The 17216-nt window shown below is 31.0% G+C and overlaps 2 protein-coding genes across 4 annotated transcripts; both read right to left on the bottom strand.

Annotated features, from left to right (window-relative positions):
• Positions 1–5411: 5411 nt before the first annotated feature.
• Positions 5412–6430, bottom strand: LOC108333589 (uncharacterized). The gene is made up of 2 exons (XM_017569058.2): positions 6263–6430; positions 5412–5970 (listed from the first exon to the last, which is right to left on the bottom strand). Exons 1-2 carry the CDS (start codon positions 6390–6392, stop codon positions 5582–5584), a joined length of 519 nt encoding a protein of 172 aa, XP_017424547.1. The 5' UTR covers positions 6393–6430; the 3' UTR covers positions 5412–5581.
• A 4936-nt stretch (positions 6431–11366) lies between these two features.
• LOC108333316 (uncharacterized) lies at positions 11367–14248 on the bottom strand. Of its 3 annotated transcripts, none has more exons than XM_017568724.2 (5): positions 14001–14248; positions 13836–13917; positions 13229–13309; positions 12442–12591; positions 11367–11603 (listed from the first exon to the last, which is right to left on the bottom strand). In XM_017568724.2, the coding sequence occupies exons 4-5, from the start codon at positions 12562–12564 to the stop codon at positions 11550–11552; spliced, it is 177 nt and encodes a 58-aa protein (XP_017424213.1). In that variant the 5' UTR covers positions 12565–12591; positions 13229–13309; positions 13836–13917; positions 14001–14248; the 3' UTR covers positions 11367–11549. The 3 variants fall into 3 exon arrangements, with proteins under 3 accessions (XP_017424213.1, XP_017424214.1, XP_017424212.1); XM_017568725.2 differs by having other exon boundaries at positions 13836–13913; XM_017568723.2 differs by lacking the exon at positions 13836–13917 and having other exon boundaries at positions 14001–14247.
• Between the last annotated feature and the right edge of the window lie 2968 nt (positions 14249–17216).

The following is a 17216-nucleotide window of genomic DNA, read 5'->3' as shown; positions in this document are numbered from 1 at the left end:
TAACACCACACTGACTTTGACTGTCCGGACTTAGAATGATTGCCGAGCTATGGCGGGTTGTGCACTCGTGATGACTTCTACTGCTTTGCAAAGCCATTGCCAATGGGTTTCACCCTACCACACTCACGAGGTTAGTCCGTTATCACTCACCTTGGGCCATACTGGAAGCACCCAAGACTAGAACCTCCTGCTACTCCTCACAACATGGATCAATCCTCTCTACTTGAGAATGAAAGACCATTGGAGTTTCAGGATAACCCCCAAGACTAAGCTCCTGCATTCATTCTAAACTTACTTGAATCTCAACAAGAGATTACACTTTGAATCACAACGTAGAGCACCACCATGTATCCTCTCCTTGAGGATCATGGAATTACGTCCATTAACCATACTTTGAACTTTACACTTTGAATTAACCAACTTTCACTTTGAAACACAACATACATCAATAACCAATGATATTACATAATACAACTTCAACTTACTTTATAAAGCACTCAATGTTTCATTTAGAACAACTTAAGATCAAAAGAATAGTGAACTAAAATTGAACCCCTCGCACAACGCACACATTCGCATAGTGAAACTAGAGGCTTCTTGCACAGCAGCTTAGCTCGTTGTGCTAATCCTCAGACAGAGACCCAACCCTCTAAACCATTCGCATAGCAATTAAACTCGCTATGCGAATAAACCGCGACTTGAATCAGACCCTAGACCCCTCGCATAGCGTCCCAGTTCGCTATGCGAGAGCCCTAGACAGTGGCTCAGGCTCCCCAAACACTCGCAGTGCGAAACTTATTCGCTATTCGAATAAAATGAATAATAATCCTAGACCCCAACCAGTAGCATAGCGACTTGATTTGCTATGCGAATCATCAAACAGAGAGCAACCCTCTCAATCCATTCGCATAGCGCACCCATTCGCTGTGCGAATGCCTTGGTAGAGAGCATCTCGCCAAGGTGACTCGCTATGCGAATCCATTCCCACAGCGAGTCTGCATAATCTACAGAACGAAATTCTGCAGAATTATGCAACTCAACCACAACTTACCAATTCCACTCAATTTTCCCAACTTCTAACACTCCTAGATTGTTGTACAAACTTAATTAGACTTGACTAAGTGATTCTAAACTTTCCTAACATCAATCTAAAGTGTTTATGCACCAAATTCTACTCTAAAACCTCAATTTCATCAACTTAGAGAGACTCAAATTCCAATTTACGACTTTGAACCTGTTTTTGACCATTTTGATGACTCAAAACAAGTCACATATGACTTATCTAGACTGCCCCAGCAGACCCTAACAACACTTGACCTCAAATACTCAAATTCACTACCTCACTTCCTCCAAATTGACTTTAAACAAACACAATTTACTTCACTTCCTACCTCATCACTACCACAACAAATTACTCACATCAAATACCTCCAACATGCACAATCACAACATTTAGATTCATCCAAAACAGTTCATCATCATCACACTGTAGTTTCACAAATCCAACCTTTTCAATACATTCAATTCAAATTACCCTAAAAATTAAAAATTGAGTCTTAAACAGTAAAATACAACCACATTCAACATATATACAGATCATACAATAAATTAAAACAGTAGCTAGCTCCCCTTACCTCAGAGATAGCAGTCCAGCTCACAGAGATACACCGACAATGCCTTGCAACGCAAGGAAACTCAACAGAAACCTACAACTCACCAATTGGTGATAGAGAACAACTCTTAGAACCTAAATTGAGCTAGAAATTGAAGGAAGAACTGCTAATCACATGCAAGACAGAAACATTGCATGCTCACAGTCCAAAATACACGGATAAAAGGGGAAAACAACTTACCAGCTAAGAAACACGAAATTGATCGGTCAAGATCGAAGCCCTCAACGCCAAGATCGCCTAGGCACCTCCTGATCGTCGAACAGATAACTCAGCAGTGAGATAAGGTAGAGAGAAGTTAGAAAACTATGAGGAATAATGTTCTAGAGAAATGAAGTGTTCTTAGAATAATGAGACGTGTTTATAAAAATTCTATTTATATTATAAGATTATTTTAAAGTAAAATAATCTGTCTCATTATTTTAATACACCTATCTACTCTAATACTTTATTTTCTAGGTGGTTACATGTTGGACTTTTGATCTTTTAACTCTTACATTTGCTTGAAGCTAACATTAATTTCAAAATTAAATTAAAAATGTATTTCTTCATCTCAAGAAATGTAAAAGCATTGAAAGCTCGAGTCATATTTACAATGTTTCGAGATAATATATATATATATATATATATATATATATATATATATATATATATATATATATATATATATATATATTTATATTTGTATTTATACTGTAGCTATAAGAAAGTAAATCAAGGCAACAGTACAAAACTTTAAAATTAGAGACTAAGTCAACTTGAACACTCTCGCTTCCCCAGCACACGACACACGACACACATCTTGTTTTATGTGGAAAATAATTTCTTTAATAATAATAAGTAGTTAAAACACTCTCAATTGTGAAAATAACACAATTATTTGGATTTAAATAAATAATTATTATACCTATATTAATATAAGTATTTCAATGAACTATTATATATATATATATATATATATAACAAATTTTATTATTATTACCAATCTTTATAATAGAAGACTTTATGTAAAAAAGAAAATCTTTATGTAATAACTCCATATTACACAATTTGTATATACAAATTATATAATGAAGATGAAGAAATAAGAAAAATGAAAGAGAAAGAGATTACATTAAAAAAAAAACAAGAAAGAAAGATAAAAAAATTTATGTCAAACTGCTATGCTTAACCTCAATGATCGGATATGAAGGTTGAATTCACAATACGTTATTGGATCTCAACGGCAATAAAATATGAAGAGAAAATATGTGAACTTAAGAAGAAGAGTGTAATTTTATTTAATTCTTACTTTCTTTTAAATTTCAAATTCTAATTTTATATTATACCGTTATCAATTTTTAAATTTTTATTCTTTTTGAAACTTTTATTCAAATAATATATTTTGTCATAAAACAATTTCATTTAAAAGGTTAGATTATATTTCTAGAGTTCTCTTTATAAACATTTAAATATATTTTTAATTTATACAAAGAAGATAAAATTGGTGAATGAAAATGAGACGAGTAGAGGATGGAAGAAGAATAGCTTAGGAATAATCACCGTATCAAAGACAATTAATTAAAACGAGATAGTTTTCTATTATAATTATATAATCACGACTTTAATAGTGTTTTGAAGCATACATTTAGATTAAAGTTACATAAATAAATCATATTTTCAAAAAATATCATTTTCAATGATTTTGTAAGTTTAGATAAGTTTTAAAATTTTCAAAAATTTAAATATTTTTTTTTTTAGCTTTATATATATAAGTTTTAAGTTCCAAAAAAATTCAATCTATCAATAATTTTTCTATCCGATTTGGATCTTCATTAATATCGACACTCTAAAGAATAATATATAGTGTCTAGAAATTTTTTTAAGACCAAATATTTTACACCTGTTTTCGTTATTTTGTAATGACTCGCATCCTTACTTCTAGAGTTGTGTATTTCTTTTCTTAGTCCAACATTATTATATTATGATAAACAATTATCATTACAAATTACTTCTACCCAAGTTTTTCTTAAACATATTGAAATTGACCATTACATTATAAGAGATAAGGTGATTTGATTAAATTTTTGTCACCGTCTTCGCTTTAACTTGTAGATGTGTTTAAAAAGGTATATTTCCAACTTTGTTTCAAGACTTTTTGTTCTAAACTAGAAATGTTTATGTTTAGTTTGAGAGACTCTCATCTATATATTTCCATTCATTTTTTTATTACTTTTATTTATATTATTATGCATTGTATATTCAATCAGAGTCTTTCTTTATAATTTTTTTTATTGTTGTGGCATTGAGTCATTTAAAGTTCATTTGTCCGATTTATTGTGTCATTGGATCATCTATAAATATTTAATTTTACACTTAAAATATACATAAAAGAATATGTTGGAGACATATTTAAATCATATTATATAAGTGAATGGAAATATTAATTTATTAGTTGATTTTGTAAAATTAAGATAAACTTAAAAAATTATTTCTTAAACTAATCAATGCATATTGAAAGAACCTTATAAATAAGTTGCTAAATTAATCCTAAGTACATAAGAAATTAACAATGTGAAGCAATATGCAATATCGAAACGTTCTTAAGTAGATGAATGCAAACCACAGATAAAGGAATGATATGTAGAACTTAGAAAGGTAACAGAAAGTACAAAAGAGAAAACAATGACAGGATAGAGTAAAGGTTACATTATATGAGTATAGACGTAGAGATTGATTACTCATTACCGTGGAATTGACCGCGCAATCTGAATAGTAAGGGATGAAAGGGAAATGCTTGAAAGTTGTTTGGATTTTGGTTGCGAAAAATCATTGACCCTCTCACCACGGCATCATTGAATCGATTGAGGAAAGAGAGATGCGAGAACAATGTATAGTTAGAATGGGATGTGAGTTATTTAAGGCAAAGGTAGTAGGAACATGGCTGACTTGAGTTGAAGTGATGAGTGAAAGATGTTTGATGATAATACTCAGAGAAGTGTATAAGAATGGGTAAAAGGTCTTTGTCCCAACTTTGTCTTATTTTCTCTTTTGGATTCCAATCAGAGTTATAGCTTATGAATTGAAAATTCCAAAATAACGATATCAAATTTCATGTTCATAATTCATTCATACGTACTTTTCCTTTTCACTATCTTTTTTTTTTCTTTTATCTGTGATGGGCTTAATTATAGCTACGGTCTTAACGTGCTGCCAGAATTGGGACGTTTCTTTCCGCACCTCTCTTTTTTTCTTGCACCTCCATCAAATCTATAAAGCTCAAATTACCCCTCACAGGTAATCTTAACCACCACTCCAACTACACCAGTCTCCGATTGTAATCAAAAGGAACGAGTGACTCTGGTGAGGACATGCTCATTTTTTCATTTCTAATCTTGATATCATCTTATTTATTAGTATTTTTTTACTCATAGAAAGTTTTATATTTTATTTTATGAGCCTTTTTCTTATAAGTTTTATATAAAAATTTTAACGTTTTACAAAATAGAAAAAAACTCGTAAGATTGGGAAATCTTTACCCAAGGCTGTCTCAATGTAAAGCTTATTCAGTTATTAATTATGTTGAAAAAAGTTATTTTACTTTTGAAATTATGTTCCTTTTGTTATGGTAATTTCCTACAATCCGTTTCCCCTTAGATGTATTGGTGCACAAGAATAAAATCATGTCTTTCCATAAAAAGAAAAAAAAAGAGAGAATAAACTTATGTTATAGTATAACAAGTATGATCCAATACTTAAATATTTCTCTGGGTCAAACTAAAACGAAATTTTATTTCTGTGGCTGAAATCAACTTCCTTCAAGACATAGATTGATATTTATATGACATTTTTTCATGTTACACACATGATATATGCATATATATGAACACTGTTTTTTCTTCTTCCCAGCTATTACATGTTAAACGGACAGACTAAGGTATTCCAATGATGGGGAGAAAAGGAAGATAGTAGCTGGTGGGTGCCAAACCCCACTCCGGAGGCAGAGGAAGATCCAACGTTTTGGATGAACTGAACTGGTTATCAGCAACCTTGCATTCTCTGTTTTTAGGACATGATCTCAAGAAACTAAGAGGAGTGGAGATTGTGTAAGTGTTTTTCTCTTTTCCCTTCACAATTTCAGACACCTGGTTCTTCTTTGTAGCATACAGATGATTTGGTCCCCCAAGAAGTTTCACAAGACACTTCACTGAGGGAGCTTTTCCATGGTCTCTGGGAAGATCAACCTTAAAGAAACCCTTCTCTTCTGTTGTCGCCGTAGCCAGCTTTTTCACACCTTCACACTTCACTGAGACCATAATGCCTGAAAACACCAACAGTTGTACAATCTAGGTCCACGAAATGTGTTTATGATGTTTCAAAATAACTACTATAAGCTTTTAAGTTCTTTGTCATTTTATGAACACTATAATACAGTGTGTTACTTACCACTGATACTTCAATTTAATTTAGAGTTAAATGTTTAATGTATATTATTTTAATTTACAAAATAATAATTATATGTTTATTATGTTTTAAAAAAATATTATATACTTTTTAATATCCATATATATTATATATGCATTATCAGAATTTGTTTGAGAGTGGATACAAACCAGAGAAATCGTAGTTGTTAGAGCAGTCAGTGCAAGAGACTTTGGCTTCTACTGTTTGGCATGCGGAGGGTCTAATTCTGAGCATAGTGAGTGCAAGAAGAAGTGCTGTGATAACCTTAGGAAACGCCATAGCTATGGGATGAGAAAGAGAAAGAAGTTGGAAGAGAAGAAGATAATTTGAAGGTTATATATAGTGACAGTTTGAGACATAAACCTATTAAATGTAGGGAGCTAAAGCTGATGTAGTAGGTGGTGTCAACTGTCAACAACACAACTGCAGTTATGTTTAACCTAGGTAGGGTTTGTTACAACAGACAAGATGTCGATACCTTTCAAACTGCTATAAGGTCCCTTTCAACAAGTTTTTTCTTTTCTTTTCATATAATTTCTCTAAATTTTTACATTTTAATAACTTATACATGTAGTGAGATATGCTATAGTTTTAAATCATGGAAATTTTTATTTTATTTTGTTTCTTCATAATCCTTAATCCTTAATCCTTTAACATTTATTTAGAAAATATGATTTTTGGATACACTATATAAAAGTGAGAAAAGGAAAAAAAATATTATAATTACGATGACGGGATAATGTGATGAAAAGATACATAGAAAATATCAAAGAGTTAATAAGGTACAACATAACCTTAGTGTCATAAGTTTCTAATATGATTTGTGATTTAATAAACAAGCATTCATATATTGAACACATGCTAAAATCAGTGTCCATGCAGATATATAACTGAATTAATTGTGGATGATCTGGTGCAACATTGGAGTGGTTAATTAATTAGGGGGCAATGTTTAATGAGGATGTTTGCAATTAATGCACTGATGGGTGGAACAAGAGCACCGATTGTGCTCCATTACTAAGCAGGATAAAGTAGCTTTGTTGTAGGTAGGAAAGCTTTCGGTAGAAGGAATCCATAACAACCACCGATTAACTAAGAACTTGAACGTGGAAGAAGACCATGCATTTGAATGTTGCCATGATATATAAGGGAAACCCTAGAACTACAATGGCAGATGGCACCAACTTGCTGTCATATTAATGAACCGTTAGTGGTTGTTCATCAACAATCATCGTTGTCTCTTTCATGCAGCTAATAAACATCCCAAATGTAACCTTTTTTTTCTCATTAAATAATTCACAAGCTGTTCTAAGGGAAATGGTAAAACCAGTATCGAAGTTTCTCTGTGAAGAACAACTCAACGCCATGGAAGATTTTAATTGAATGCTTTCACATGGAAAAGGAAAAACTGGTACCAACAGAATGCTTTACCACGAGCACTGACAAAGTAGTTTGCTTAGTTATTTTCGTCTTTTCTTCCTGTCTGCTCTTTCTTTCAACTGCACGGACCTCCAACAATTATACTCACAAATTCTTGTGCATAGAATTATTTAAACAAGAAAAAAGTTACTATTTAGTACGGATATATATAGTGGTACAAATGTTTGACAAAATTATTGTGAGAGATTCCACGTTTGGTATCTTCACATCTCTTCTTTTTACAGCTAGGATAAGTTATTGTTTACTTTTTATTTTTACAGCTAGGATAAGTTATTGTTTACTTTTTATTTTTACGTAGAAACATGATATTTTAACAATTTTTTTTAACAACTTTTTGATAATAGATTGTTACTATTTTATTGGTCCGTAAATTTTAAACGGATCAATCACGAGCTATCACATAGACAGTTGTAAAAAAATTATCAAAAATAGTTGCTTTTTCCCTTTCATGTAAGAGATATGTTGACGTTTTATAAGGACGTGTAAATTTACGACACATAAAAACTACACATAGTAACTTTCCGTTAGACTTTTTATAGATCCAATACCTTTATAAATCCAATAGCTCGTGATTAGTCCGTTTAAAATGTACAGACCAATGAAATAGTGACATGTAATCTATTATCAAAAAATTGTTAAAATATCATGATCTGGAAAATGTTCTTTTAACAACTTTTTTTGACAACTTTTTTACAACAACCTATGGAATAGCGTGTGATTGATTCATTTCAAATATACTAACCAATAAAATAGTGACATGTCATTCATTGTCAAAAAATTATTAATAAAAATTGTTAACATATCGGGATCTTTTAGAATTAAACTATCTGAATTTGTTCATCCGAGTCTTCTTCCCGTGACTCAAATTCTTTCTTAAGTTTGACTTTCTTGTTTGTCAATTTTTCTTCCACTTTATCAAAATATGTTATTTTGATACACAACACCCCGAATAAAATTAAATTTTAAAATATTCATTTCCATTTAGGTTTTTTTTCTTAATGGTGTAAATAAATCTTGGTAAGAATTAAGTTTGATTTTGATTTTAAATGTCATAAAAATTACACCGAACATCTTTTTGTTCTATGGGAAACAAAATGATTTATGCGGAACATCTTAAAGTTGATGGGATAAATATTAATACAAGCTACTAGTATCTGTTTCTTTATTGGTGAACTTCAATTCATCTTTTATTCATGCTTGGAAGTATCTTGAACAACTTGAAAAGTACACTTTGGACAAAAGAATTTTCCATTAGCATGCTTCGTTCATAATCAAATAATGAAATTGATGTTGCACAAAGTTGTGGGTGCCATTTCTTATTTTTATTTTTTTACCGTTGTCTCAATCGAAACTGTTAATTTCAATTCACCTCATAATAGTTTTATAAAATGAAACAACAGTGAAATGAATAATACAGGTGAATATAAAAAAATATGAAAAAACATGTTACATTAACTAAAAACAAATGTCTTATAATATATATAATACTTAAGCACCCTACACCCACATATGGTAAAAATATCCACATTTTGCATTTAGAATATTAAGGAAAATCTATTACCAGAATTCTACTTTAAACTTTTTCCATAAAATAAAATTCTTAATTTATTTTTATTTAAAATGAAATGATAGTTTTTGAGAAAATGCTCTAACCAAACTCCTCTCAAACATGATGATCACTGAACCCTCAACTTCGACAAGGTTTTCGCTTAGACATGTGTTAAAACCTCATTCACATTCGATATATTAACCTTTTCTCAAACATTATATAAGTAACCATTAACTTTCGTAGTTGGAGTTCTTATAAGTGTTATCACAAACTCAGATTCAAACGTAAGATCTATTTAACGGTGCTTGTAAAATACTAACGGAATGAATCTCATTGCATCAATTATTTTATATTAGGAACCAAATCGAAACAAATAAAAATACAAACATGGATTTACTATTTTGCTACAAAAATTAGGATCAGTGGAAGGATTTAACCATATTTTAATTCTACATCATCATAAAAAATAGTTAGATTTTAAATACTGATAAATTTGACTTTAGACCGAATAATCGAATTGTTAAGACTAAAAAATCAACATTTTGATAGGTTCCCGTTCATAATTTTGATGTATAGGATAAAATTTATATTTATATATATTCTAAATTGATTTTATCTTTTACTCGATATATTACTTTTAATAATTTTACAATTGAGTTCATTTTAAGAAAGAAAAAAGTGCAGCACATGATGCAGAATAAAGTGTGTATTTAAAACATCTCCACCGCAACAGTATTAGATAAAGAATGCAAATTGTTTGGTTGAGGGAAGAACAAAAAAAGATGGACCATTTTCTGATAGGACCAGTGTGTAGTTTTACATGCAAGTGTGAGGCTTTAAGAGCCACCATGCCACCATCAACCACAAATTTTCACCACTAAGCATCTTCTTAAAAAAGTAATTCAAGTAGCATAGTATACCTTTCAATTATTGTAAATTTAATTAAGAGGAGACTGATAAAGAAATCAGTTGAAAAAAAATAATTTTTTAAAAAGAAAAATAAATTTTTAGAAGAAAAAAATATTTGGAAAAAAACAAAAGTTTAAAAAATTTAATGTTTCGAATACTTGATTCTGAATATAAATACTAAATCATGCTATCTATATTAATAAAGAAAAGAAAAACAGTGCTATTGGAGTGAAAAAATCCCATCGACAACTTATTGTCAGAGAAGTTTTCCCAGAAATCAATATGGTATAGTATGTTTAATATGCAAAAAAGATAATAATGCATTCCAAGTTAATATGTTCTCAGACATCTTTAATTAAAATTATAGACATATTAGTCTTTGATTTTAAAATTTTTAATCACACATCTTATATGATTATTGAAATTTATGAAACATTTTAAATTCTTTTCTAGTGTTTATGTAGCCTCTCGTTCACTCTCTTCTCTTCTCAATTAGTTTTTTTACCCGTGCACGGGATAGGTTGTAACCTAAAGCTAATATTATTTTTTTTTTATAAAAATGTGTATAATTATTCATGACGTGCATCTAGTTAACATAAGAAATAACTTTTTCATAATAATTTTAATATGTTCCAATGTTATAAATAATTTTAATATTAACAATTCCAATAGACTAAAAATTATTATTATAAACTAATGTAAACATAAATATAATCATTTTTAGTATGATAAATTAATGATATTTAAGTACCCTGTCATGTATTAGTTAATAAAAAATATATAAAACATAAATGAATGTGTTATTTTTATTAATATTCATTTAATTATGTTTATTTTATAATTTTTAAAAAATATATTGTAGTTGTAGAATATGTGATGTGTGTTAAGTAATAGGAACATATTTTGGTTTTTGTAGTAGAAAACAATATTCTATCATAAATAATTTACATAATATAAACAAAATAAAGAACTAAAGAAAATGTTAGGCAAATATAAATGTATCCGTTAGCATCATTAATATTTCTTTTGTTAGATTTTTGTTTTTAATTTGCTCTTCATTTCTTATACTACTCGTTGTTTTTGTTCATTTTGGACATATTTCTCCAGTTTATGGAAGGGAAATTTTCAATAGGTTCAACTCTCTGGTTTCACTGTACTAGTTTTAGGTGGATTCCTAAACAGATAATCTAATATAACAGAATCGAGTTATTAATTCTTTAGATGCAATTGCATTCATAGATAAAACAAAACTCAAGTTTACCAACTTGAAATTTGCATAAAAGCCAGCACTAACTTCATGTAGATCAAAGGACACAAGAAATAAAATTAAAAACAAAATTTGACTCGATTGAGCATTTGGTTTCAAACCTTAATAAAGCAATGTTACAGTAAGGTTATATAAATGTCCGACGATTGCGGCCAAGTGTTCATATTTTCATTTCAAGATGGTCTATGGTTATTTACATCAAGAAGGGAAAGAAAGAAAGAACAATAAAAATCTTACTACAGAAAGGTTCTCCGAATAAATCCTGTCATGGCTAATTTGTACTGTTAGCTATAGTAGCTTCACGTTGCTGGCGACGTCTTTCCCTCTGTAACATTAGATTGTGTAAAGAATTAACCACATAGACAATTAACAAATACTATTTCAAAGTTAGCCCCAACCAAAACATTACCTATACATCCATAAATCATTACAGTGACAGAGCTATCTTCTCTGCCAGTTCTTCTACACTGTTTTTTGAACGTACTAAGCATAGCAATGGCTATCAATATTCACTACATACCGCTAGATGGCAATATTTAAGATTTCCTATGATCTAAGATGATTCCGAAATAGATACATTTTCAAAACAGCCGGCAATTAAAAAGAGAAATCTTAGTTGATCCACTCATGTTCAGCTACTAGTAAAACAGGTCATGAACAAACATCCAACATGTCATTAACGATAATACAGGATCAAAAGCCACTCAAAAGAGGAATTGGGGAGGGTTTAAATATGTAATGTTATTTTAGGTCACAAGGCAAAAACCTTACGGTTCACATTAAGGACCACTTTCAAGATCAGAAGCCATTAAGAACAAATTTTTGTACATGATTACAAACGCCAAACATACCCAATCACGCTGATAATTTCCTCACATTGCACCATAAGGGGGTATTATGAGATCATTGTTAGTGGTTTCTTTTGCTAAAAGTTTAACATAAAAGAGTCATCATAGTCGATAACCATGCTCAAGAATTAATGAAATTGTGATCTGATCTATAGAATATTAGGGCAATAACAACAGTGCTCCAACTTAACTAGGGTAATCTCACATAATTTCATTGACATAAGGAACCATATAATTTTTTTCTGTTACAAAAGGAACCAGAGATGGAATGGAGCAAAGAAACAAAAAAGAAAAAGAAATGAACAAAAATCTCACCCTTCTTTCCCAGTACGGAAGAAAGCAAACAAAATCATAGACTGGAGTAATGGTTGCACATAAAACTGTATTTAGAGCAGTGAACACCAAGAGCGCAGTCATGGGTCGGGTTCTGTGCGGCATACTGCTTTCTTATAGAGAGACAAAGCCCTGCAATCATATTAACTCAGTTCAAGGTAAAGAGCATTTACGTAGAGATAAATACATATGTTCATATTAATATTAATGTTGGATCAGACAAATTAAACAGATCATGCTCATAAAATCCATAAATATAAAAGCCCAAATATACTTTGTGGATTAGGGTCAGTCCACTGAAAAAAAAAAACACTTTAACACTTATTGTTAAACAAAGATATTTAAAATTTTAAGAATTCAGTCTTCGAGATAGCATATGGCACAATATAGACATGAAATCAAGTATAAATTACCCTGCACACAAAAATACAATTCTACCTAGTACAGTTGGAAGGCCATAATGATTACCAATTTACCATACAAACAGATTCAAATATCGGTATACATTAATCACCATAAGTCCATAAACACACATTTTATGTTCACAAAATAATCATTAATGAATTCGAAAAAGCAATCTATATAATCAACGAATATACCATAATAGCAACGAGAAGAATATGAACTTAAAAATTCCAAAAGCACATGTTAGAACAGGTTTTCAGAGTTCAAAATGAAAAGTATAAGGAAAGTCATGTGGTCAGAAAAAGATGTGAGTCATATTTTCATACATGCTGTTCTGAGAAGAAAACAAACTTGAAGAACCTACCTCTTTCAGCACTAAATCGGGATGAAAACTGCAACCCTGTTCCTTGGCTCTTCACAATGGCTGAAGAATATAGCAGTGCAACTACCATAAAAAAACAGAAAGATTTAATGAATAAGTGCTCCATACTTCAACAAATCCTTCCCCAAGAACTCTCAGCAGCAACCAAAAAATCAACTCACTAGCAACCAAAGTCACCTAATTGAATGTGGCAAAAGTACAGAGAAGATAGGAACAGAACATGGAATATCTTTGGGAGTAAATAACTAAATTTGAAACAGGCAGGAACAAATCAGAAAAAATACATATTTAATAAAACATTAGATCGGACCATCAACTTACATGCACTAAATTTTAACGAAACAATATGCACTTAAGTTGTGATAGAATGACCACCCCTAAATGGTTTGTTGAACAAGTTAGATTGACTAATGTTGTTGTCCAGCATGATTTCAGATTTCAATGTTAAAAATAAAAGAAGTATTAAAATACATATGTTTAAAACTTTTAGTTTTTAAAATATAAAAAAACATTTTAAACACATTTCTCATATCTTCCACATTTCGCATATTGTGGAGCCGTGTGCAGAAATTTCCGATCACAGCGGCACCTTATCTGGACTTGCTCCGAGCTATTTCCGGTGAGGTTACAAACACACGTGACACTTTTGCAATAACCCTCAAGCCCTCTGGCTAAAAAACAGGGAATAAGAATATGCTTTCACTACACATCCCACCCCCAAATCGGAAAAGAAAGAGTGAAAAAATGAACTCACCAGATGCAGGCAAGGGTAGGTGTGCACAATGCTCGCTCCAAAAATGGATTCACGGACGGATTTTTCTCCGACAGCGGGGATCGCAGAGATGGAAGTGAAAGGGTGAGAGACTGTCGCGAGAGAAGGAAGAAGGATTCTTAGATTTTCAGGGTTTTTAGGTTTTAGGGTTTTTTTTTAATTTTTAAATAAGAGTAAAAAAACGGAGAGGAAGGTGCAGTATGGCTCAAAATCTCGTCGCTGAACCTACTTTCAGGAGCATATATTGACGTGTTTCTGAATTTTTTTTACTATTATTTTCATATCAATAAATTTGTAGACACGTTTTATATTTATTATTTTGATATTTTATTTTTTATAAATATAATATTTATTTTTGTTAATGATCAAAATATTCTTAAAAATAAATTGAAAGCAAGGTAGTAGTTAATTTTTTTTCTTACTAAGATTCAGGGACAGGGTCCCATACCATGTCATGTGCTTATGTACTTCACAAATTAACTAAAATAATCTTTGGATATAAACTTTTACAATTTCAAGAAAATTAAAACATTCTGAATTTAAATTACTTTTATTTTAAATGATTTAATTTTTAAAATGTTGTAGCTAGATAAAGTAATTCAAATTTATTAAATTTTATTTTTTGCATTTGAATAAAGTATTTTAATTATTAATAAATGCAAAAATATCCAATATGAAAACTAATACTTCAATTAAAATATTTAGTCGACTTGCATAGAGAAATAGCCTATCCTTAATATTAGTTAAAAAAATTAAAAATTATTAATTAAAAATAGAAAAAAAATTATATTAACATTTAAATAATCTCAGCAGCAATAAGAAATAACGTTTTCGTATTGACTACAAAATTAAGTTATTTCAATTGGCGTCAATAAAAAAAACCCCTAATTCGCCAGATTATTTCTAGTTATAGGTGTACTTATATTCTTTTATGACCTTTTTTTTCTCAACTCTCCATGTGAGTTAATTTAGAATGAAATCCGTATTTTACTATTGTATAGAACTTGAAAACCGTTGTTTTTTTTTTGGAAAACTTAATATAATTTTCTAACCGCTCTTATTCTTTAATTTGAATAATGAAATATGCTAAATTTGAGGAATCATATCATGTTACTTTTTAAATATTGATAACAATAATAAGTTGTTCATAACATTCATATATATATATATATATATATATATATATATATATATATATATATATATATTATTTTTTATTTTTTTCTTGTTCGTTCAATTGGTAGTGGGGAAGTAAAGGTTAATATGTAGAGACATAATATATGTTTTGCTTATAATTATAATCTAAACATTTGTTGTAGTTTTTTTTGTTGAGAAAAAAAATAGTTAGTATAGTATTAACATTTCGCTTATAGGATCGATTTATTTATTAGAGAAGAAACAATAAAAACTATGTTTATCATTTTATTTTCAATTTAATATATAATTTTATTTTAGTAAGTGTTAGTTTTTTCCTAAAAAGTGTCAAAACCATTAAAAACGCACTCAAACCCCTCTGAACGGACGCCAGGTGTCAAGATGAGGGGAGTCAGAAATCAGATAGTGGAATGCAGGTGTCAGTAGAGGAGCGGACGTTCATTTTAAACAAAACTGAGTTTTTGAAAGTTTACGCCACACTCTCTGCATGCATCTTTTTCCCCAAAACTCTGAAATCTCATTTCTCCTCCTTCTCTCTAAAAGCTCTCCCTTCTCTCTACGAAATCTCACCCTTTCTCTTCTCTGATCACCGTTCAGGCACTGTAGAAGCACTTCCGGCGTCCAGAACTTCAGTTTGAACCGATCAGTTTCAAGTTCTAAATTGGTAAGTTCCTTTCTAGTTAGCCGTTCGTTATCTGGTACATGCAAACCAAGTTCTGGTTGCATGAGTTCATAGTTTCTTTCTGAACTATTTTTGGTCTGTTGTTCAGTTAGTTGAAGAATTGTTGAGCGTAAGGGTAGAAGAAATTGTAGTCAGACAAACCATATTCTGTCTCTAGGACGATCGTTCACTTTATAAGGTAAGGAAAGCTTATTTAATTTAATTTGTATGTTTACTGTGCTGTATGAACGTTCGTTAGTTAACTGAAATAAATATGATGCATGATGGTTGATATGCTTGGATTGTATGAAGTATGAAAAGTGATTATGAGATGAATGTATAAAGTTATGAAACTATATGTTAAGAAATGAATTGGAATATAAATGATTCTGATATGAAATTTCTATATGAAAGAGTACTTCGTCACCGAATGGTCATCGACCGTTTGGTATTTCATAGTAAATTTGGTTAGGCTTGGATTCTTTCATTTGGGAAGAATCTTATTTGAGGATGATCGTCTTCTTATCGAAATACTGTGCATGAGCGATCGTCTGAGTGGTGCTTGGTCTCACACCAAGCGATCGTCTGAGTGGTGCTTGGTCTTACACCAAGCGATCGTCTGAATGGTGCTTGGTCTTACACCAAGCGATCGTCTGAATGGTGCTTGGTCTTACACCAAGCGATTGTCTGAATGGTGCTTGGTCTTACACCAAGCGATCGTCTGAATGGTGCTTCGTCTTACACCAAGCGATCGTCTGAATGGTGCTTGGTCTTACACCAAGCGATCGTCTGAGTGGTGCTTGGTCTTACACCAAGCGATCGTCTGAATGGTGCTTGGTCTTACACCAAACGATCGTCTGAATGATGCTTGGTCTTACACCAAGCGATCGTCTGAATGGTGCTTGGTCTTTCACCAAGTGATCGTTCTCATTCCTTTTATAATATATCTTGATGAAAATAGTGTTCGTCCAACTTCAATAGAATTTCCCTCTAACGTGTTCGGTCATTAACTGACGTTAGGTTTCTTTATGTGAATTCTTCTAAGTATGGTTCTTTAAATGTCTTGACGAGTCTACATTCATTGGTTCCGGCCTAGAGCCTTAGTACTTGATATGGTCTTTTCGGTGTTCGGTTAGAACTCGCAAGAGTCAGTTCATCTAATTGGCTCACCTTTTAAGTAAAGATCGTTCGTTCTAGTCGTTCATGTTTATATGATTAAACTCGGTTTCTTTCTCAAACCGATAGTAATCCTCTTGGTCTTAATCTATTATTGAACTGGAGACCTCTCGGTAATATATCTTGATGAAAATAGTGTTCGTCCAACTTCAATAGAATTTTCCTCTAACGTGTTCGGTCATTGACTAACGTTAGGTTTCTTTATG

Source organism: Vigna angularis, chromosome 11 (genome assembly GCF_016808095.1).
Source record: "Vigna angularis cultivar LongXiaoDou No.4 chromosome 11, ASM1680809v1, whole genome shotgun sequence".
Taxonomy (NCBI): Eukaryota; Viridiplantae; Streptophyta; class Magnoliopsida; order Fabales; family Fabaceae; genus Vigna; species Vigna angularis.
Note: the sequence above shows the minus strand (reverse complement) of the source record. Positions and strands in the feature narration are given on the sequence as shown.

Coding starts and splice junctions, on each gene's coding strand:
- LOC108333589 (XM_017569058.2), bottom strand. CDS start 6,392: ATGGCGTTTCCTAAGGTTATCACAGCACTTCTTCTTGCACTCACTATG. Junction 5,971..6,262: donor TAACAACTACGATTTCTCTG/GTTTGTATCCAC, acceptor TGGTGTTTTCAG/GCATTATGGTCTCAGTGAAG.
- LOC108333316 (XM_017568724.2), bottom strand. CDS start 12,564: ATGCCGCACAGAACCCGACCCATGACTGCGCTCTTGGTGTTCACTGCT. Junction 11,604..12,441: donor TTCCGTACTGGGAAAGAAGG/GTGAGATTTTTG, acceptor CTAATGTTACAG/AGGGAAAGACGTCGCCAGCA.